Here is a 24,264-nt window from a genome sequence, read left to right as displayed (position 1 = left end):
AGAACTGTTTCTATGCTGTGAGGATTCCAGGAACCCCTTGGTCTCATGAATCCAAATATGTTTTTCCATCTGTTTGACATTTCCCTCTTCTAAGATGGAATGAGAGCCTCAAAACCCAAGGCATTAGCTGCCTAAGAAGGCTTTTAGAGCTTAAAACACAACACACATACACACACACACACACACACACACACACACACACACACACACACATACACACACACAAACCCAGCCATTTTTAGTAGATGCTAGGTGGTTCTGTAAATCAGAGCTAACCTTGCTCTGAGAATCGATTTAAGTGAAGTAATCAATGTAAAACATTTAGCCATGTGTAGTAAACGGTCATTAATGGCCATCTACCCAATAGTAAGTAGAAAAGTGCAAAGTGCATGTTGATTTGTTGATTTGTATTTAGGTTGAGGGGGTGTGAGCTTAAGGAAGGGTTTTATATATGTTTTATCTATCTGTCTGTCTATCTATCTATCTATCTATCTATCTATCTATCTATCTATCTATCTATCTATCTGTCTGTCTGTCTATCTGTCTATCTAATATATTTTCTTTCTTCCTTGTTTTTGGTGTATTTGTGGTTTGTCTACATATATGTCTGTGTGAGGGTATTTGATCCTGGAGTTACAGAAGTTATTGGCTGACAGTGTAGGTGTGAAGAACCAAACCCAGATTCTCTGGAAGAAGTTAAAGTGCTCTTAACTGCTGAGCCATCTCTCCTGCCCCTTGAGGAAGGTTTTATAATTCCAAGTACAATTCTTGGGATCTATTTAATTAAACTCTAATTATTTTCTTGAATTATTGAATAAAGTCTTTGTCTTTTTGTGGTATCGAGAGGGATTTTAGCAAGGGAGCATGGAGTTGAGTAGAGATTTCTTGCTATGTGTCTTGGGCATTTTAATCTACCTTTTTTCTTTTTTTAAAATCAGTTTCTTAATTTTTAAAAAATTTGACAGCAGTAACTTTGAAGACTTGTGTAGAAACCTGAATAAATTAATATAAGAATTCTGCACAGAGCAGACCCAATGCTCCTGGGCATCCTCTTCTAAGACTGCCCACCTTCACTGGATCTGTGAAACATTTTTTCCCATCATTTACACTTCTCAGAGATACCGTTCTTGAAATCCCATGAGATCTGATTCTGATCAGTGACATACAGTAATTTATTCATATTGATATCCTAGTTTTGTCTTTGTCATTTAAGTTAATTTAGAATGCCAATGGTGGGTAGGCAGGAGTGTGTGTACTATGTTGTCACTGTACATGTGGACGTTAGAGGACAACTTCAGGTAGTGGAACTTTTCTTCTTCCATGTGAGTTTTGGGATTGAACTCAGGTTGTGTGAGTTGGTGGTTGTTGTCGTTGCCTTCGGAGGCATCTTACTGTCTTCCTCCATCATAGTTACATGGGCTGCTTTTACCATAGTAACGTTAACAATGACATTGGGACGTCGGATCCAGATGGCATCCATGGTGGAGACTCTGAACACCTTTGGAACCACTGTTTACATTTATTAATGACAGTGACGTTGTGAAAATGACATTGGAATGTATTTTACCAGCTGACATCAGTGTTGGCTCCACTAAGGGATAAGGCTTTAAACATGCTCTACATAACTGAAAACAATTAGAGAAGTTACACGTTATTACTTGTCCTCATTTTTTTTCCATCATAAAAGGGAACTCAAAAACTTTGAAAGAGTTGTACAGCATAGTCATAGATAGGCAGAGCTGGATTTAAGCATAAACCATTTCCTTTCATACGTCTTTATCCATTAATTTTTACCTTCTGTGTATGGCTGTGGCAAACTTTTCTTCCACATTATTATAGACTGTTTCCCTTTCTACTTTCTATTACTTTTATCCTATAAGCTGCACACATATGTAGTCAATATTCATTGGATATATAAATGTATAAACATCTGTTAGATATAGGTTGTATTATCAACATAGTTTCTTTATTGTCTGTTTATTGTCACTCATGTAAAAGCTTATTCTATAAATAATTTTTGAATGTTAGTGTTGTTCGGATTCTTATGTACTAAGACTCTATCTCTGGCCATGCCATGCTTGATGGACAGAGATTTGTGTTTCAAAATACAGATGATGACAGAGAATACAATGATGTTGATTGCTGAATATTTCTTTAATTTCAAGTCGTATGAAGGAAGACACAAACTTCTTACAAACATTGGACATGTCAGATGGCTTTTCTGAGAACGCCTTGCTTGATCTTGTACAGAATCTCTAGCCCAGGCTAGCCCAGGCTAGCCATGACATCACTAGCTGGCCAGGATGAGTTGAACGGAGGAGCCTCTTGTCTGTACTTTCTGAATGCTGAGCGGACTCATGTGCACAAGCCTGCCTGGTCTGTGCAGTGCTGAGTATCATATCTCATTGCAAGCTAGACGTGGATCCGAATACATCCTCAGCACCTGTTTTTGTTTTACAGTATTGCCCTTCATGCATACTGAGGTCTATAAAGGTATACACATATACAAAGTCATTCGTGCACAGCAATAACCTGGGCTTGGGCTTATACAATAGTAATCCAGCTATATAAAGATGATGCACATGACTCCCACATTCAAGATATCTGATTCGTGAGAAATTCATTCTTGAAACGGACACTCTATTTTTTTTTTTTAATTCACTTTGTAACCTGCACATTGCCTTCCTCCCTGTCACCCCCTTCCACAACAAGCCACTCCCCAACCTCTCTCCCCTTCTCTGAGAGGGTGTTCCCTGGCGCTCAGTATTCCTCTATCCTGGCACATCAAGTCTCTGTGGGTCTAGGTGCTTCCTCTCCCACTGAGGCCAGACAAGGCAGCCCAGCTACAAGAACATATCCCACAGATAGGCAACAGCTTTTGGAACAGCTTCCACTCCACTTGTTCAGGACTCACATAAAGACCAAACTACACATGGGCTACATAAGTGCAAAGGACCTAGGTCTAGCTATGTATGCTCTTTGGTTGGTGGTTCAGTCTCTGAGAGCCCCAAGGCTCCAGGTTAGTTGATATTCTTATAAAGTTTCTATTACCCTCTGGGCCCAAAATCTTTCCCAATACTCCTTCCCAATACTCTTCCAGAACATTCTGAGGTGGTCGCCCAGACAAACTGCTTTGTCCTTTGGGCATATAGAGATTACTTTCCTTTAAGGATTGTGGGATAAAACCAAGAGATTTAACTGTGGTCTTTTCTCCCATATTATCATCATGAAGCATGCAGATGCATGGTAGAATGTAGACAGTAGCTGTTGCCCTCCACTGATGAATTGATTATTAACATTCGTTTATCTCGAAAGCAGTTTTGTAAATCTTCTGAGCTTAGAATGCCTGCATTTGATGAGCAAGTGCATTTGTAGTATTATTCCCATGGATGCATGCATTTCAGATAGAAGCACACTCCTTAGAACAAGTGTTCCTTCTGTTGGGATTGGTCACCAGACCCAGTTCATCTTATGGCTATGAGTGACCAAAATCTGATTGTTCTAGGTGGAATGGTGACTCTAAAGTCAACTGTAGGGAAATTAGTCATCATCTAAGCTGAGTTGACTATATCTTCTTTGCCTTTTTATTACCTGCAGAAGTATCAGGTCCTGACGTAGAAGGAAATAGAATATCCTACTTAGATTTGGACTCATTTCCTATTTTCTTCAATTGTTGTTATATGACCATAAAACCCATTTAAGCCAGTGACCGATTGAGGAGGACAGAGTTACCTGATTCTCTGTCTCTTCTTTGTGCTAGAATTTTTAACAGATTGGTTTTTTGTTTATTAAGGACATTGGAGTGGCTGAAAATATATACGGCTGAATTACACGTTCTCACCGACCATTGCTTGAATGCATTCATTGGGATTAGGTCACACCAGTTAATTGCTTTGCACTATGAACCTGTTCATAGTGCCTGGTGCTCAGTCCGAGAGAGAGTGACTAATTGATAATTTGTGTGTGGATATGCAAGCATGATATATATGCCCCCATCCATATATATATATGTATATATATATCCACACACACACACACACACACACATATATATATATATATATATATATATATATATATATATATATATACTTGTTTTTATAGGATGTAGATTTTCTGTTCTTCTTTCTATGTCATGTGTCATTTTTCAAAATAACTATATTTTTGAAGTGTTTTGTGAACATTGAGATTCTTAAGCTGCAGCATCTGATGTACCCCCACCTTTTCCAACTGCAAAGAGAGCGTTTACTGGTGTATACTGTATGATACCGTAAATATCAACTCTTAAGAATGGTGTACTTTCACAAGATTTTTACTAATTTCTAGACCATTAAAACTGTACCCTGTGGCATAAACTGCTTAATTTTCAAGTGGTTTGTCCTCATAGGTAGTTGTTATTTTCTGTGATGAGAAGTGTGTGCAATATTTTACATTTTAGTCCATCTCTACTCCTGCAGGAAAATCTCAACCAAAATATCACTGTATATAATTTTAATATGCAAAAATCCAGTTAAGTGGAGCATTGGTATAGGTTTTTATTTTCTCATGAGATGTTTAGTAGGAATTAGAGAAGTGCTACTTTTATTTTGGCCTGAGGTTTCAGCAGTAGCTGTGGGGTTGATGTTGAACCCATGTCCTTGCTATATGAGTTGGCACAGATTCTTGGTTTACTAGGAAGAGCAAAATTAACATATTTGCTAAAATTTTAGGAGTTTAAGTGTGGAGCTCAAGAAAAAATATAAAACCTTCCTAGAGAAATAACAAGAAAAAAATCATTTCACATTAAATATCCATTAATTATATTCCTTTGGAAAAAGTGGCAAAATCACTCTGAAAAAAATTTTTTTAGGAGTTTTTACATACCAATAGCAGATTTTAGTGAAAGCAGCTCACTTGAACACATTCCAAGAAAACAGGCTTCTCAGTTATATCCAGGTTATTTTTCAGATTTTAAAAATAGAACTTTCCTCAAATTCTGAATTCCAATCATGTCAAGAAAAGAATAATGTTTGAAACCTACATTCAGAGCACACTTTCTAAGTGAGAAAGCCACGCCAGGGTAATAGTAGTCAAAAGCCTGTGTGAGCCAGATGGCTGTTGGAAGACAGATTTTTCAGTTTCGACTTCAGATTTAAGCATGGTGTTTGCTTTCTTTGTGGAAAAAACCGGAAAGTTCGCTTAATTTCATCTGCTGCATGGATAGATGACTGGAAAAAGAAAATACAGGCCGAGAAACACAGAATAATTAAGATTCAAGTTTTCTTAGAGACCTAATTTTTTTTTCATAATATCTAAAATAGAATTAAGCAAATGTCTTCTGTCTTATATTGTATGGGCTGTTATATTTTTCTGCTTCTCTCAGACGTCTCGTGGGGAGTTTGATTCCAGTGAATTTGAAGTCAGGAGACGTTATCAAGATTTCCTTTGGTTGAAGGGTAAACTGGAAGAAGCCCACCCCACTCTCATCATTCCCGTGAGTTTATAAGGGTTTGCGATCTTGTTGTTTATAACGTAGCCTCTCTGTTTTCTTGAGTGTTTTAGAGTATCTAAAACATAATGCCTTTTAGTCCCCTAAAATGTGCTTATCTTGGGAACATTTATTTCCAAACTCCTTAAAAATTTAACTATAGGTTTTTTTTTTTTTTTAATTTATAACATAGAATGATATTTTATTTTTTCAGACTATAGCTTTGTGGCTATATGTGTGTGTGTGCGTGTGTGTGTGTGTGTGTGTGTGTGCGTGTGTGTGTGTGTGTATGTGTGTGTGTGTGTGTGTGTGTGTGTGTGTGTGTGCGTGTGTGTGTGTGTGTGTTATATTATACTTAGTTAGTTTTTGTGTGGGTAGCCCAGGTATGCTGTCATGCACATGGGTGTCTCAGAACACTCTAGGGAGGGAGAATTCTTCCACCACAAGGGTCCCCAGAAATTGAGCTCAGGTCATTGGCCTGACAAATAGGGGTATTATTTCCTTGGCGAGTCATATTCTAAGCCTGTGCTATGGACATTTTAAAACTTATTTTCATAATAAAAAATGAGGTGTTCAACTGATCTTCAGAATTTTTTCATCCTGGTGTGCCATGTTATATGCAGGATACTGGTGGTGGGGAGGGGGCTTTTTTGGGTTTTGTTTTGCTTTTATTAATTGTTATTTGTGTGAGAGATGCTCACGTATGCAGGTCAGAGGGCAATTTGCAGGATTCGGTTCTCTCCTTCTACCCTGTGGATTCTGGAGTGCACACTCAGGTTGCCAGACTTGACAGCATGTGCCTTTACTGTGCTGGGCCATCTCACTGGCCTTTGGATAGGTGTTTTAAATAAATATTTTATTTTTAATTGGTACAGGGTGGGTCCTAAGAGCATTTGCATCCATACTTGGCTGTTCCTCATCATCCTCTATGACCTCTGCCCCTATACTTCTCCTATCTGTCCCCGTCTCTCATTTCCACCCTTCATCCTCCGTCCACTGCCATGGGCATTTGTTTTCACATAGTTGTTTTTGCTTTTGGTCTCAGCCATTGCCAGAAAAGTTTATCGTGAAAGGCATGGTGGAACGCTTCAACGATGACTTCATTGAGACCCGCAGGAAGGCACTGCACAAGTTTCTGAACAGGATCGCTGATCATCCAACTTTAACATTTAATGAGGATTTCAAGGTTTTCCTCACTGCGCAAGCCTGGGTAAATGGTTCTATTTTACTTTCATATGGTCCTTTGATATCTATTAATGCAACAGACTGTATAGTCCCTCTTTCTCACCTTTAAAAATTGGCAATGATATCTTTGAAGTATTTCAGTGAATTATTTTAGGAAATATTGGAGAAATACTAGAAAATGTTTTACATATAACCCTCATGCCAAATCAACATGGTAACGAGGTGGAAATCTGTTGTCTTCTTCACACACACATATTAATAGTTCTGTTAACTTATATTTAATGACAGGATATTCTTTTTGTATGTAATCAGTATTGGCCATACATGAATATGTTGTTCTGTGTATGTAATGTGTGTGTGTGTGTGTGTGTGTGTTTGTGTGTGTGTGTGTGTGTGTGTGTGTGTGTGTGTGTGTGTGTGTGTGTGAGACCATTGGCATGTGTGACCTTTCTTGTGTCACCATATGCACACTGGATCACATAAGTGAGGGTCAGAAGTCCGAAGGGGGTCATGGAATGACCTTTCAATGGCGTCACATATTATACATCCAGCATGCCAGACATTAACATTATTACTACACCAGAAGCAAAATTTCAGATAGACAGTAGCAACAAAAATATGGCTGGTGGGGGGCACCACAACATCAGGAATTGTATTAAATAGTTGCAGCATTGGAGAGGTTGAAAGCCACTGCTCTATAACCTTAAAAGCTTGTTCCCCAGAATGTAGTGTTTGCATCACACCCAGAACATGTTAAACCAAAGACTGCAGCAACAGCTTGGCAGATACAGTTTGTACTGGCAGTGGTAAGGTGCGCTTTCTCAGGGAAGTCGGGCACTCCTCGGTGGATGGGCTGTCTGGTCAGTGAGGGTTACTCTTTAATCACACAATGCATTTTCATGTGACTTTTTAGGAAGAAAGCCTATGGGAATACAGACAAGATCTTATTTCACATTTGGGTAAATGATATGTTGCTTATAAATTTACAAATCAGGAATTATTTTTAGTCATGGATTATGCATCTCTTTCCTATGTGTTTTGCTCTCTCACTTTTATTTGATCCTAGACAAGCTGGGTTTTTTTTTTTTTTTTTTTTTTTCCCAGATGCTGCAGGTCCCCCCAAGAACCTCGTGAGCTCTGTTGTGTGTTTTGTCATTTGCTTCAGCACACTGTATTTCTCGAGGGATGATTTCTATGGCTGTGTGTCTGTCTCTTTTTCCAAACCATCGCTGTCTCTCCCACGTTAACTCTGAAATAACTAAGTACGTGCCTTAGTAAAGAGCTTTCTTTGCAGACAGCTAGTCCGTGGAGGTGGTGTTCCAGTTTACCCACTCCAGTTGGCTCAGAGCTGTGCTCAGAGAGTCTGGTTATACACTAGAATGAGAACACAATGGAAACAAAGTGTGCCCTGTGCAGAAGCCGAGTGTGTCCTGTGCAGAAGCTGAGTGTGCCCTGTGCAGAAGCTGAGTGTGCCCTGTGCAGAAGCTGAGTGTGTCCTGTGCAGAAGCCGAGTGTGTCCTATACAGAAGCTGAGTGTGCCCTGTGCAGAAGCCGAGTGTGTCCTGTGCAGAAGCCGAGTGTGCCCTGTGCAGAAGCTGAGTGTGTCCTGTGCAGCAGTGGAACCTCTGAACTGAGCTTGCTGTGTTCCTCCCACCGTCCTGTTGCTTAATTGCTTGTGAACCTTGAACAAGTTATTTGCCTATATTTTCCTTCAGAAAGTGGGTAAAGGAGTAGAACTTATTGTGGGTTTATTGTCAGGTGTGGGTGTAAGGCTGTAAGTGGAGTTACAGGGACACATCAAGCTGTCAGTAAACATTGACTAGTATACTTGAGGAGCTAATTAGAGTTTCCACACTTGTCAGTAATTATGTGGGTCCTATGAAATCTTTTCTGGTTCATTTGTGTATAGAAATCTCTTTTCTAAAATGCTGATTGGGGACTGGAGAGATGACTCAGTGGTTAAGAGCATTTGATACTCTTATAATAGAGGACCCAGTTTCAGCTCACAGCAGTCTCTAACTTCAGTTGCAAGGTATCTAACATCTTGTTTTCGCCTCTAAGGGCACTGCATATGTGTACTGTGCATGCATACATACATGCAAACACACAGAGATGCTCATAAAATAAAAATAAATTTAAAAGATATATATTACTTATCACATCTTAATCACTGATCTCATTCTTTCTTTGAAAGATTTAGGCTCTGAGGAAAGACTGTCCACATGTTTCACATGAGCACTTTGAAATGGAGTATTATACAGTAGAATGGGGTGTAGGAGGATACTACCTCTCTCCCCAAAACTTCAGAGGCTTTAAAAGGGAATGCTTTAAAGACACACAGAAGTGTGTTGTCATCATCTCTGTCTTTGCTTTACTGCAGCTGGGAGTGCTGCTGATTGACTCACTGTATTTATTTCACTTTCTGCTTCCAGGAATTCTCTTCCTATAAGAAGCAAGGGCCTGGCCTGCTCAGCAGGATGGGGCAGACAGTCCGAGCAGTGGCATCTTCCATGCGAGGAGTGAAGAACCGGCCAGATGAGTTCATGGAGATGAATAACTTCATTGAGACATTCAGCCAGAAAATAAACTTAATAGATAAAATATCTCAGAGGATTTACAAGGAAGAGAGGGGTATGTCATTCAAGACTGAGCATTTAAGCTCAGCCTGTCTCTCATCACTATGTTGGCTGCTGTGGTGTGGTGTGGTGACACTGGATTTTACTTACACATAATGCCTCATGCCCCTGACATCCACTGAAAATGTTTGAGGACCCGGCTCCTGCTTTAAGGTGCTTGGCCTCCTCTCAGATATAAGGACTTGAATCAGTCTCCAGCATCCACTGGAATGCTGGGTACCGTGGCAGTTGCATGGATGTTCAGAGCTGAGAAGACAGAGGCAGGCAGCTCTCCACTGTTCATTGTTCAACAAGGCTGTTTGAATCACTGAGCCTGATGTCGTACTGAAGGGCCCTTCTCATAAAACTAAGTGGGCAGCTCCCAATGGACAGGCTGTCTTCCGACTCTGCCCATACCTGATACTACATGTGTGAACACCTGTTCATACAAACGGACATGTACATACACGTGCACACATACACATACCCTTCCCACACATACAGACTCATTTCCTTAGGGAATGAGTTTAAGGTAGTACTGGTCAGTTCCGTTCCATTGTATGGGGCTCTAGCTGTCCTTCCTTCCTGTGTACCTACACATGACATAACAGCATAAAGCCCTGGGCTTGAGATGTTCAGTTTAGTTTATGAAGTTGATGTCAAATATACAACAAGGACCATCTCTCAAAAATCAAAGAGTGTATTTCAGGAACTGAATTTCAGTATTTTACTAGTGGTGGAGAGCAGGATGTGCTAGGTCATAAAGACTTACATATTGGGAAAATGGTGGTCTTTCCTATTATCTGTCCTTGAAAAACCATTCTAGTCTTTAGTCTTTCATGACTCTAATTCCTTAATAACATTTATTCTCTAATTTTAAAATTATAAAGAGGTGAGAGAACCAACAAACATGTTTTTAACATATGTTGGTACTGAAAAAAAGCCACTTAGAAATATATGTCACTCTCCTGATGCCTCATTGTAAATTTGTAACCTGTCTATATCTATCATTAAACTGGAAATTTTATTTTATTTCTAGTGTGTACTATGCAGGTAGCAGTCATATGACAGAAAAAAAAATTGACTCCTTAAAAGTGTCCTCTGCCCTCCACGTGCAAACAATGGTGCATGTGCCACACCCCTTCCCAAGTAAATACATCAATGTATGCAGGGGGAGGGGGAGACTGGAAGTAGGGGAGGGCTCAGTGGCTAGAGTATTGCTGTGGAGGCATGAGAAACTGAGTCTGGATCTCCAGCAAACATGTCCGTTCTGGGCTCAGGCATGCATGTGCCCCACAGTTGAGCAGCCAAGTGATGATCTGAGAGTCTCGATGTTCAGTCACAGTAGACCACAACTAGGGGAGCCCCAGACCATGTGCCTGAAAATAAAAGGTGAAAAGCCAAAGAAGAAAACAAATATAAACACTAGTCTACATGTGCAGACACATGGAGGAATACACTCATATATATGCATGCATGCATACATACATGCATACATATGCACACATACGTGCAGAGAATTAACAATAAAGAAATAATTTAAGTATAAAACAGAAATGCTTTATTTTCCTAAAAATATCTAATTTTCTAAATGTCCACTCTGCTTTATAGTATCTGAATGCAGAGTAAGGATAGATTTTCTTTACAGTTCTCATTTTCTTTCTTTCTGTCTGTCCTCCTTCCTTCTTCTTTCTTTTTTGGCTTTCCTTTCACTTTTGTGTCACCCTCCCTTTTTTCTTTTTGCATGGGGGTCTCAATATGTACTCGGCCTAGTTTCCCACATGCTAAGATGTCACGCTCATACCCCCACCCCTGCCTTACTGTTTTCCTTAATCTCAAGCAGCTAATTAGTTAAGTAGGTTCTGTGTCTCTAGTTCCGTGAAGCAGACTCCTTATGCACAGCTAGGCTGGGCAGCAATGCAACGCAGGCTCTGGAAACTGCTGACTCCTAAGAGCCACAGAGATGTCCCTAAGCTTTGAAGATACTGGGAGGAAGGTCTTTAATGGCTTTAGTCTTTCTAAAGGAAGCTCCATTCTTACAGACTTGCTAAATCTGAGCTCTTGTTTCTAAAGTGAATGCTAATGGCCAAAACTTGGAGACTTCTCATTATATAAAATCAGGAGGATATAGGGAAATTTGGGAAAGGGGAAATCATGATTAAACTGTACTGTATGAGAAACATTCCTTTTAAAAGGAAGGAAAGATGCAAAGCATACTTAACAGAGTTAGAGACAGGATTCCATTCATCAACTTGGAGATTCCATTCAGAATTTTGGAATCTAACCTGTGCATTCAGATCCCTATCTGGAAACTAGTTTTAGAGAGGTAACTCTGCATGTTAAAAAAAGGGGGAAGGGGAGGCTTGGTTTTATTTTCTTTTCATTTCTTTCTCCAAATTTATTAAATTTATTCTGCAGAAATCTGCTAATGACAGGCTGTGTTGTTTCTCTGGGCTATGTTATAAAGATGTACCTACCCAGACCTCACACTATACTTGATACATATATTACTAGTAGAATATCAGGGCTACTTACTAAATGTTGGTGTGTAGGTGTGGTTTGAAAGCTGTGTCATGTTAAGAAGGCTCTGTAGTAAAAATGGTTTAGCTGCCTCATGAAGACCATCAGCATACACACACACTGAGGACAGAACTATTGGAATTTTTGTCTTCTGTTTCAGGGTCATTAATCTTCAGTAGAGATGAACCTAGTCTCTGAAGAGTAAAGTTAAGAACTTGGAGTAAAACTTTCATCTTCATGAGATAATCTTAACTTCTTGAGCCCACTTGATTAGAGAAAAAAAAAAAAAGGTGCTAGTTGTAGATTTGTGTGGCAGGGTATGTCACAGTGAGTTTACACGGAGTAGAAAGAAAGTAAACTTTGGAGGATATCATTGTGTGTATGGTGATTCCCGAGAGTAAAGGAAGGAAGCCTATAGTTTTCCATAGGTTAGTAGGTAGTAATTACTTTTGAGTTTGTGTAGTTGCAAAGAAGGGAAGACATGTTTTGTTTAGAGCCTTGGCTCTACATATTGAGATATAATATCTATATGTACGTACACGATAGGTAGAATTTTATAATAGTTATGATAGTTGTATAATACAGTTTTCCAAGCTAGGATATTAGAAAAGGCATCTAAGTTTGTTTATACTTGGTAGCACTTCAGAAACTGACTTGTACAGTCTGCAAAGGCTAGCCAGTTGATGGAGGGTAATATGAGCATTTCCTTATAGCCAAGTGTAAGAACTTGTGGAGAATGAGACAGGGTCCTTTTATGCTGTCTATGATATGGGAATTTTCCAAAACGTTTCATAGAAACTGAAGCGATGGCTCAACAGTTCTTATGGGTCTACCAGAGGATGTGTACTCACAGCAGCCAGCAAATCTAGCCTCACTTTTCTTTCAGACTATTTTGAAGAAATGAAAGAATATGGCCCTATTCATATTCTGTGGTCAGCCTCAGAAGAAGACCTAGTTGATACGTTGAAAGGCATTGCCAGCTGCATTGACCAGTGCTGTAAGGCCACAGAGCAGCGGATGTCTGGCCTGTCAGAGGCTTTGCTCCCTGTCGTCCACGAGTATGTGCTTTACAGTGAGATGTTAATGGTAAGAGCCTCTAACAAGAATCTCAGTGCTATTCACTTCATGATGCTGTCTCTGTTTCCACCACCCTTTTCTTTCCTAGTAGGATGTTTCACATGTAGATACCCAAGAGATAGCTGTTCCCTGTAGCCATGAATCAATGGCTGAGAGACCACATAGACAGTAACTGGGCTACTCAATAGGGACACCAACAGTTTATGTGATGGTCTTCAATCCAAGCATCCTCAATCAAAATTTATTTAAGGAACAGTCTTCTAACATTTAGTTTTACTTTAACACATGTGATTTTTATGCTTTACACATTTATTCTCTTGAGAGTTACTTTTCTGTGCCGTTTATGATTTTAAAGCATATTTCATGTGTTATGTATATATCATATAGAAAGTGCTTGTGTAGGATTTTGTTATATGTATACTGTGCCTTCAGGCTGCTTCTGAAAAGAAATCCTCTGAGTTAAATTGCTCTGTTACACTATATAGAAAGCTATGTGTTTTTATATATTCATCTTACATTCTTCTTCCTCAGTTCAGTTTATGATTTCCAGACTTGCACTTGTTCTGTAATATTGTCTGCAGTGACAGTGGCTTTTGTCCACTATTGCCCTGTGCTCTCAGAATGCAGGCTCCTTCTGGTACCTGGTCTTTCAGGAGGATATCGGAAGATAGAATTGGAGATGTTTAAACATATATTCCAGCATATCCCCTTCTGCTGGAAATCAGAGCCACGAGTGATTTAAGGTGTTATACAGCTTGATTTCTAGTAAATTTTTTTAATTGGTGCAATCTTGGAAAGAACATAGCTATGTTATTTCTCTTGTTTCTCATGTTTAGGCTTTACTTGAGAGTCATTAGATCTTGCGTGACCTTTTCAGACTTTTAATGATTCCTGGATTCTGAGGAGTTTTCTATAAACAAACACTTCTTGTTTCTCAGACACTCTCTGCTTTGAGGCTGAGAATTCTTTCTCTCCATCCATTGCCTCAGCTGTATCTCTTGGTTTCCTCTTATTAGTTACCTCTCCTTGTAATGTTTCATGGAAATATTGTTTGTCTGCTTTCTTTCATCAGTTAGGTAGTACTAACACTATGTTATGTTAAGGTAGACACCATGAAAGCAAAATTTTATGCAATCAAAGCTCTGGAAAAAATCATAATAGCCAATAGAAAGACTCATTATATAGCTCCTTGATGGATTGAATTCTTTTATAGATACCTAGGACATAATCCCTAGTTTTTATATTACATTTTTGCTTCCATTTCATAAATAATAAAATAACCACTAGTGATAGCTTAATACATAATGATTAAAATTATATGACTTTTACTGGCTATCTTATAAAAGATATTTATATTAAAATATATTTATAAGTTAATGTATAGTACAGAAGTAGAACTTGAGAATATGGGACTTAATGATAGTATAAATCATTTAGATTAGAGGAAAAAACATGTCTTGATATTAATCAAAGTAAATGATATAAAGGAATTTGTGACAATTAGTTGAATTTTCAATAGTTTTTGCTGAAATTAGAGAAAATGATACTGTCTTTTTAAATAATTTATGTGTCTTATATAGTATACTTTAATTATGCAAAATTGGTTTCATTATGATGTCTTCATACATGTATATATTTTATTACCCCCTTCCTTTCACTCTGGATGATACTTTTTCTTTCCAACTTCTTCTTCCATGTCTTGTTTATTGATTAACTGAATGATGCACTAAATTCCATTGAGCTGCTTACAAGTTCAGGGGTGGGGTAGCTATAGAAACAAGAACAATTTACAAGTACTAACACCACTGAGGAAAATTTCCCTCCCCTAGCAACTATAAACTGCCTATAGATTATCATAGACACATGGGGCCTTATGAGTTTTGTAAGTGTAGCAGCTCCTAACTGCTTATAAAATTACCAGAGAGAAGTAATTCTGCTCAGAGAGAAACTTGATTCAGTATGTCTCTGGACACACTTTTAACGCACCTCTTCCCAGTTCTCCTAGGAATGCTTCAGAGCTTTGTTGTTTAATATGCATGACCTTGAGTCTAGATGCTTCCTTCTATAAAGCATCTCTTCATGTGCTGCATTTCTTCTGTCAATGGTTGAGTTCATTGCTTACCCAGAGTCAGTTTTAATATTCCTTTAGTTAACATTGTAAAGCCCAAGGAGGCAGGACTACAGGGGCTTAGCACTCCTGCCTCTGATGTGAAGTCCAAATCTTATAAGACAATTGAGTGGCCCAAAGAAAGGCAGTGTAGAAAACAGGAGGAAATGTGTCCAGGGTGTAGAGAGGTGCCACATTTCTATTGATTCTCAAGGGTGGTTGAGGGGTAAGAACATTGAAACATGAAGTTATAATTATTCAAGAAAACAACACTGGACCATCAGCTAACACAAGAAGGAATGACTTCATGACTTTTCATTGAATCTCAGCTAACAGGTGAATGTTTATGCATTTTTGAGTTATGGTGAAAATTTTAAGGTGTGAATTTATGTTCCAGCTTTTTGGTTTTGTGCTGAAATTAGTGATTTGATTAACTGTCCTTTTTGGGTCAAAGGAGATGCTCCACAGATTATAGATATTTTGAGGTTAGTGACTCAAATGACCTCTCAGGTGTCCCCATGGATGATGGAACATATGTCTCTATTGCTCTCACTGACCTTTACTGCTTTTTTTGTTCTGCTCTTTGCTCTCTTTGAAGACTTCACTATCAAATATTAAGCATGCTTGAACTGATAAAATATGTACTGGGAAGCCTAATACAAAATTGATAAAAAATAATTTTAAATACTTTATTAAAGTTGAGATTTTAAAGAGTAAAGATACCTACTCTATAAAAATATTGTGATTCCAAATGACTGATTACAACAGAAAAGCATTCCTGATGATTATTTTTATTCTAAAATATAAACAGTTGTTATGGTCAATGATAATTACAGCAAACCCCAACTTGATTTATCCTTTTGTTTTGATATGAAGGGTGTTATGAGAAGAAGAGATCAAATCCAAACAGAACTGGATTCCAAAGTTGAAGCTTTGGCCTACAAAAAAGCAGACACTGATTTGGTATGTCTTGAAGTTTGTTAACAGAGTCATTTCAAGCCAATGTCTAAAAAATGTATTAACAATGCAGAACCTCATTGTATGGGTACTTCTAACTATTCAGCAACTAATACTTAGAATTCTTCTAAAGACCTATAACATACTATTCTTTAATTCTTCAAGCTTGGCTTACTTGTTTTTCTGTCTTTCTGACTTGTATTTATTTGATCTGTAAGGAAATGTGAATCTGATGGTTTCAAAGGAACAGTGATGTGTTTATAAAAAGTACTTTACATCATTATTAGGTTGGGAATCAGCGCAAAAATTCACACTTTGCAAGTATCTTGGCAAATAAACTCCTTTTTAAAGTTTATTTCTTATTTAAAAATATGAGAGATTTCAGTCATAAAATTGGTTATTTTAATGAATTCTTATGTTTTGCAATTATGGGGAAAAATCATTAATTGTTAGTTTTGATAATTTTTGTTTTTTGCAGCACCTCCCATTTTTTGCTGGAATATTCTAAATTAACTGAATTTATGACATTACATTGTTGGGTTCACAGCACTGTAGTATCTATATTTTGTTGCATTTGAATATTCCAGCAAAGAATTACCCAAGTAGAATTTCCATTTAAATTTTACAATTGAACACTTGGGTGGGAGAAGCCCTCTAAGCATAATTGCTGTTGTACACAGTAGCACTGGTTGGGGTGGGGGTTACTGCTGTCTGTCACAGTCCATATTGCTTCAGGGTGAATACATAAGAAGAAGAATTGACTCATCCACATCCTTTACTCAATGAAGAATACAGTTTTTTTAGTTTAAAAAGATACTCAAATTATCATTGATTAGTAATTGAGTACACTTGATCGAGTTGGTGGTAGGGGAATCCTGAAGCCCTCTGTGTACTATTGTAGCCTCTTCAACTGGAGACTCCTCAACTTGACCTGGTAGTGGTTTTTGATTCCTTCTTCTTGCATTAAATACTTTATAACATAAATATTTATTTCTTAATTCCCTCAAAATCTCCTACATCCTCTCAATCCCAAGCCCTGCTTTGGCTCTTCCCCAAATCTCCCACTATCTAAACAGCTTAAAGGATTGGAGATTTGTTCCCTGAGTGCTCCCAGCCCATACTGTGTGGATGAGGCAAGTCAGTCAATAGATATTTAATGAAATAATAAAAGTCACGATGACTACTCTTATCCACGAGAACTTGCTGACGGCTAAAATTAAGAAGTCTCTACAAACTCAGCTTTGTGAAAAACAGACACTTCATTCAGATCTGACTGGGAACATTACTGATGTCTCTTACTCTATATGTTTTCCAAATTGAAATTCAGTTGTCGGAGTGGAAGGTGAGTGGGGAGTGGTTGGCTGTGGTGGGCAGAGCTGGAGAAAGGCCTTTGTAAGGGAGGATGGTGGGAAATATACATGGAGGAGCATAGTGATCAAAGAGAGAGCTGGAGTTTTCTTTACCTAATAATGAAGAGAAGTGAAAAAACGAAATCAGTCTTTTGTATTTAGGCTTGTCTTGTTCCCTTTAGAGTCTGCTGGAAGGAAAGAAAGAGTGGACACATATACAGGAATTTTAAGTACATCATTTGAACATTAGAATTAATTTTCCTTTTGAGAAATTATTTTAACGATGATTAAGACTAGTGGTTTGATGCATTTTTTTTTCTTGATTAAATACTAGAGACTTTCAAGTTTCCAGGGAATAATAATGTGGCTAATAAAAGCAGCATTTGTACAGAATGGTCCATCCTCCTATATTATGTTCTTATTTTTTTAATTTAAGTAATTTGATTGATTTATTAGCATGTGAACATATGTGTGTGTGTGTTTGATATCCATTATGTTAAAGTCCTCATAGTTATGAAATTGTGAAAACTTTAAAATTTAATCATTTCATTATATATCCCGTAACATTTGAAATTAATGTTTGAAAGCATCATACTTAATGGAAGTATTGCAAGTTTTCTTTTTAAGTTGATGTATAAGCATGAAAGGTTTTAAACTTTTATTTTTTATTGCTTTTACTCATCACAACCGATATAATGATTTATAAAATTCTCTATTGTCAAAGAATATGTTTCTATGTCCTTACATTCGTCACATACATATGCCCACCACAGTCATGTGTTTTATACAAACTAAAATCCCTCTGGGCCATGATGCATTGTTAGTGGCCTTGCAGAATCACCCACAAATGAGTCTGCCACAATTGGTTGCTGGACAACCAAAAAAGATGTTGCTTGGAAATATGCAAGATGGGTGTCACCATGGAAACCTGCCCTTGTGAGGTCCTTCTAAGGAGCAGGCCTTTGCAGTCACCATGGCGACCCTGGCAGAGAACTGAATATAGCAATCTGCTTGGTTGTTTACCATGGCAACTGTGACAGGGCCACTTTGGAGACAGCATTGGGGCCATTTCTATGGAGACCTCCTGAGGCCACCTTTGGAGGCTTTATCAAACCCACATTGGGATAGGATGTCACACGCACGTGCAATAAGCAGCAGTAGGCAACTTCTTTTATTTTTTAGCTGGCAAAATGATGCTGCTATCAAGTATTCCAAAATTAGGAGGATAATAGTGACTGTAGAAAGACAACAGCAGAGTAACACACTGATTGTATTCTGATGAAAACATCAGGTGGCCTTTAGCTGGGTTATGTGGTACATAATATCAGACTCCAGTCATTTCACATTCCTGTAACCATAACTGGGGCTAACTACTGACAGGATGTATGGCCACTTTTACTCAACACATAGATACGTCCACCACAGGCAAATGTTTTTATATAATCTTAAACTCTGCTTGAGAGTGTAGTTTTGTACTTACCACGCTGGTTATTGTAAAATGGCTGCTTTTTTTTTTTTCTTTTGAAGCAGCTAATAATTGATTTCAGTATGGCCTCTGCTTCCTAAAGACAGAATACTCTTTTCAAATTCAGGTCAGCTGTTTACTGAGGGTTTTGTTGTTTATGCTTTGGAATTAGGTGGACTTACATACAAATATTAGCTCACCTACTTATTAACTGTGACATAGGACATATTCACAGCTTCTTATGTCCTCCTTTTACACCATATATATTTGCAGAAATTATTAGCACCTTTGTAATCGGCTTGCTGAAAGACTGGATGATAGGATGCTAGTAAATTGCTTATATTGTAGCACACACAGTAGTTTTTGCCTGCGGTTATTTTGATGCTATGGAGAGAATAGGTATTTGTGTTGGGTCCTTAATAATGACAAATAATGTTGTTCATTGTGGTGCAGGGCGAATATTTTTCTTTTTTGCAAAATGGATATTATTAAAGGTGGTATGAGTTCAGAAAGCATACCAAATTGGGGAGCTAGGTGGCTATGTGGAGTCAAGGGTGCAGGGAGCTGAGGAAATATAGCTAATGGGGGATAGAGGCACTTGGGCAGGAAGCCTTTCTGCTCAAATAAAGGAAAGGAAAACCCACATTTTGATCATTGTAAATCCGAAGGGATCTTGAACTTACGTGGGAGCAGTGGGTTGGAGAGAAGGGTTAACTGGAGAGAGGTAGATGGAGAACAGATTCCTGTTATCACAGATGGGGAGACACACTATTACTTTCCCAATCCTAGCTGGTAAGTGGTAGGTATCAACAGTGAGAAGAGTAAGCAAGAAACTTAGAAATATGCCACTTCAAGTCACAGTGAAGTGACCTTTTGTGAAGAAATGATACATTCAACAAAATTCTGATCAACTTCTGTTGAGTACCTGCTGTGAGAATGTCTGGACAGGCAGGACCCGGACAAGAAGGGAGGTCAAAAAGATAGGTCCTTATATATCCAACATTTAGAGAGTAGGGAAAAAAAAACATTCCAGAACAAAACAAAAATACTCACTTAAAAATTACTGTTTCTGCTGATGTGAAGAAGAAATACACTTGGTCATATTTGGACCTTGTTTGGTAGGTAGAGCTCCCCATTAGTTGATGGGTTATACACAGTGAAATTAGGAAAGGTAAGAAAGATTCTGCAGTGTGGGGGCTGAGTAAGTGGAAGGAAGTAATTAACATCAATTGGGAAAGTGAAGGCCCTGGGAAGGGGAACTTAAGGAGGAGTACAAAGAAAGCAAATTTGGACTTTTAAAATTGATATCTCTATCAGGTGTGAAGGTGGATACCTGTAGTGGTGAATTATATAAACAGAGGCTCCATGGGGTAGAGCTGGTGTGTAGCTAGAAGTGGTATTTAAAAATGATGAGCAAGAGGATGACATTCAAAGTCTTGGGATGAGCTGTGCTCACTAAAGGGAGAGAAACTAGTGAAGAAATATCCTGACCTTGGCTTTGACATACTTGAACTTTAAAAGGTCAATGAGAATGGGAAAACCAAATAACAAATAGGTCATGAGAAGGAAGAGAGGAAATTTATACAGCTTGACTTCTGGTAGGCAATTCAGTGGATAAATGAAATAAACAAAGCTAATCAGAACTATTCAACATTTTAACCAGTTTTTTGTTGAGAGGTTCAAACGATTTGGTAGAGAATTATTTACGTGGATATAGGTAGGCCAATTCATGATGCTCTGAGTGGTATTCTGTGCTCTAATAAGAAGAACTTTAATGAACTAGAGACATAACATTGAGGAATAGAGAAGGAGAGGAATAGAATAACAGTTATTAGAAGGAAAAATGGAGCTCTGGGGAAGCTAGTGTACTTTGCAGCTTGGTTAAGTTTTCAGTCAGAGCTTCTGTTTGAAAATGCTTATTCACTTCCCCACCTAACTGTAAAATAAATAAAGTTCATCTGTGCTGCTAAATATGGCTACATATCCTTTTTATTTTTATTTTTATTTTGGAATGAATGATTTATAGTTTTCCACTCAATGCAGCATTCGGATATAAATGAATATGAATACTTTTGACATTTAGCAATATGTGCATAGACTGAAATTTGGATCTAGATATAATGCCATAGCTGTTTAGCACTATATTTATGTGAGCAAAAATAATACATTTTCATAAGATCATTATAATATGAATTTGCATATAGCTGTTTCCAGTAGCTTCAAGCAGATACCAAATTAATTCAGGCTGGTACTTGCTCTGTGTGACTTGCTATTTTTGAAACAATGTTTTACTCTCATCCTCAAATGGTGGTTATTAATTTCCAAATGTTCTTAGTGGTGTGCTAAATCTGCACAAAGGAAGATTGCCTTCTCTCTGATTCTAGAAAGCCAAGGAGATATGAATATTGATCTGTTGAGCTGTTATCAAGACAGGAGAAAGGAAAGCTGCACCTTCTTGGGTATTTGCTGGCCCACCTCTCTTCCCTGACCGTTTATTTATTTTTCTGTATGACTTATTCCTAATATGATATACATACACGTTTTTGTATGTGTATCACAGTATAGTGTTCTTGCATGTATGTACCTATGTTCCCATGTGTGTAGGTGCACATGTATGAGTAGAGGCAGAAGGATGATGACCATTGTTCTCACTGATTGCTCTTTATCTTGTGTATAAAGCAGGGTCTCTTACTGAACCTAGAACTTACTGATCAGACTGACCAGCTTGCTTTGGGATCACTGATCTTTTGTCTACCTAGTGGTGGCCATTTATGTAGGCTGCTATCCCATCCCATCCCCCACCATTCATATGGAGGGTGGAATCTGACCTCTGGTATTCACACTTAGGTAGCAGATACTTTATACACTGAGCCAAATCCCCAACATGATTTTTTTTTTAAGTTTTCCTCATATTGTTGTGTGTTTTGAAAGATCGACAGGCAACATGTACGCATGCTCACATAGTCACAAAGCACATGAGTGTTTGCTGGAAGGAAGTTTCTTCCTAGTATACTTTTTTTATCAATTTATCCTAAATGGCTTCACACTAACTTTCTTTCAGGTCAGTATTATAAAAAGAAGTTGCATAACCAATTGTAGAATGGTGATGTGACTTCCGGACTTGAATTATTTCAGCTACCATACATTCCAGCAAGCAGTCCTCTCGGAAAGCACTGACAGAATAATGGGAATGCTGGGTCAAAATTAAAAACTGCTAAGCATACCTCCTTCCATACAAGTACGTGGCAGCAGCTTGCATCCACACATAAATAGCTGAGTGGGAGTGTGGAATGAATGAGAGAGATGCTGTAACAAAAAAGGTCCTCTTCAGCCTTCTCCCGTCAGAATGTTCCAGGGGATGCTATGGATTCCTCTCCCATTCAGTGATCTTTAGACTTCTCATTCATGGATGTATTGACTTTACATAAAGTGTGTGTGTGTGTGTGTGCATGTGCGTGTGTGTGATATATTTATAGAAACTCATAAAAGACAGTTATAGAGAAAATACTAATATATTTGATAAGATGATGGGGAAAGTAATCCACACAGGAGGCTGTTGAGCATGAAATTGCTACGTGTGCGTTTTTTTCTCTGCCTCTAGCACTTCTAATTCAGCGTCCCTGTAGAGAATTTTAAGATAAGGCCTTGACTCCAGCCCAGGGATTGCCTGTGATGGTCGAGAGCACAGGCATTTCCTGGCAGAAGTCAGGGCCAGATTTTGTGGCTTAGGATGAGTTCTGTACACTCTATTATATTTCCCTCAGGTACGAGCGAAGCGAGGGAGAAGTACCTTCCTAGAGTTCTGTTAAACCAACTTATTCAAACCCTTAGCCAATGCTGACCCAAAGTTGGCTAGCAAATTTTAAAATGTACTTGGCCTTCTTTGGAGTGTACAATGTGCTTTCTCTTTCTTCTGTATCAAAATGTAAAAAGTAGAAAAGTGGATTGTTTGCTTGATAAACTTTCAAATTGCCCAAACCCCAAAACAGAGGAAGAAAGAGCCTTGGGGGTCAGCACCATGGTACAACACCTGTCCAACACCAAGTTCTTAACTGATGTTTTAAAAGGGAGTGGGGCAGTATTCAAAGTACTAAGCAGTATATTAGGCACTCTATTCAGTGGAATAAATAGTACTCTCGTGAGTTTTTTAATACAGACAATTTCAAAGTTGTGTTTGAGGAGCATGGATGGGAATTGCTTTAGCTAAGCAGCACTTGGTCCTGTATCATTCATATACAGTGAAGGCCATTTGACAGCGTGCCACAATTCCACTTGAGCTGAGCATCAGCAGCACTGAGCACTATTGCTTTCCTTTCTGAGGACGCGTGAGACAGCTTTCATTTCCTCTCGGCGGCAGCAGTTGAGCTTCCTGTGTTTTGGGCAGTGTCCTCAGTTTTCTTAGGTCTTGACTTTGCTACCTGATCGAATGTCACCTCTCAGCCCACATGAGGTATCCACTGCCGGGATGCTGATCAGTCAGTTCTGCTGCCTGACACATGGTTCCTTTGCAGAAGAGAGCACCACACAGCTGGCATTACCCTGCCTTATTGCTGTACTTAATTCTTTCCCACTATTGTCGTGTTAAAAAGGAGTTTTATTTTATTCTGCGTATGTGTGGGTAGGTGTCTGCACAGGCCAGAAGAGAGCATTAGATCCCCTGGGGGTGGAGTTAAAAAAAAAAAAAAAAAAAAACTGGTTGTGAGCCACCTCATGTGGGCGCTGGGAACTGCACTTAGAACCCCTGCAAGAGTAGAATGTGCTCTTGAAAGCTGAGCCATCCCTCCAGCTCCTGTACTTCTGTCTCTTTGCACTCACTAGTTTTAAACCAGTAAAGTCTAATGTGGGGAATTATGCTGAATCCAACATGGGGCATGTGAGACACATCTTAGCAGGAAGGAGAGGTGAAAACCCCAAATCTACAATACCAGCCGCTTTTATACAGTGCATTCCCGACAAATTTAAGTTACTTCTTTTGGAGTGAACAGACATCAGCATGGCATCTGCACATACAAACATAAGCCCTAAATGGCTCTTTTCACTCTGACCGAGAAAACAGGAGATACTTTAGGGGCAAGAAAAAAAAAGTACTTTTTGCCAATGGAATTATGTGTGGAAGTAACTGTATATTGCTCTGGTGGGGCAGGGGGGGGGCATGATGGTGTTCCAGTGGCCTCTGTGTGTGGTGGGAGAGAACAGGAAGATGGAGAGGCCAGCACACACTGGAGTTGTTGTTGTTGTTTATTATTATTGTTGTTGCTTTTGCTGTTATAGCTCATTCTCCTAGGGGCCAGCTTAAGTCACACCTTCCCCAGGCCACTTTCCCTTCCCTGTCTTCACTGCACCAGGAAACACAACAGATGGGATAGTCAAAAAAGAAACTGGAAACTGTAGCCTCTTTTTTTTCAGTATTTAAAACAACCTTATCGTTCTGGTATTTAGATTTGTGGTTTTCTTTGTGGGTTCCTCCTGTCATGACTAATCACCGGGTAAACAGCTGTCCTATCCAGACATCAACAGAGATT

At 38.6% G+C, this 24,264-nt stretch overlaps 1 protein-coding gene across 1 annotated transcript in view; it reads left to right on the top strand.

Moving 5' to 3' along the window:
* SNX7 (sorting nexin 7) overlaps positions 1-24,264 on the top strand; it is an 86,035-nt gene that overhangs the window by 24,279 nt on the left and 37,492 nt on the right. The window contains exons 3-7 of the mRNA XM_080916576.1: positions 5,363-5,473; positions 6,513-6,677; positions 9,085-9,283; positions 12,674-12,873; positions 15,848-15,934. Of these exons, the coding sequence (XP_080772702.1) occupies positions 5,363-5,473; positions 6,513-6,677; positions 9,085-9,283; positions 12,674-12,873; positions 15,848-15,934 (762 nt within the window). The remainder of the gene's footprint in view (positions 1-5,362; positions 5,474-6,512; positions 6,678-9,084; positions 9,284-12,673; positions 12,874-15,847; positions 15,935-24,264) is intronic.

This window comes from Micromys minutus (genome assembly GCF_963924665.1).
Source record: "Micromys minutus genome assembly, chromosome: 4".
NCBI lineage: Eukaryota > Metazoa > Chordata > Mammalia > Rodentia > Muridae > Micromys > Micromys minutus.
The sequence above is the reverse complement of the archived record's forward strand: the minus strand, read 5'-3'. Positions and strand labels throughout refer to the sequence as shown.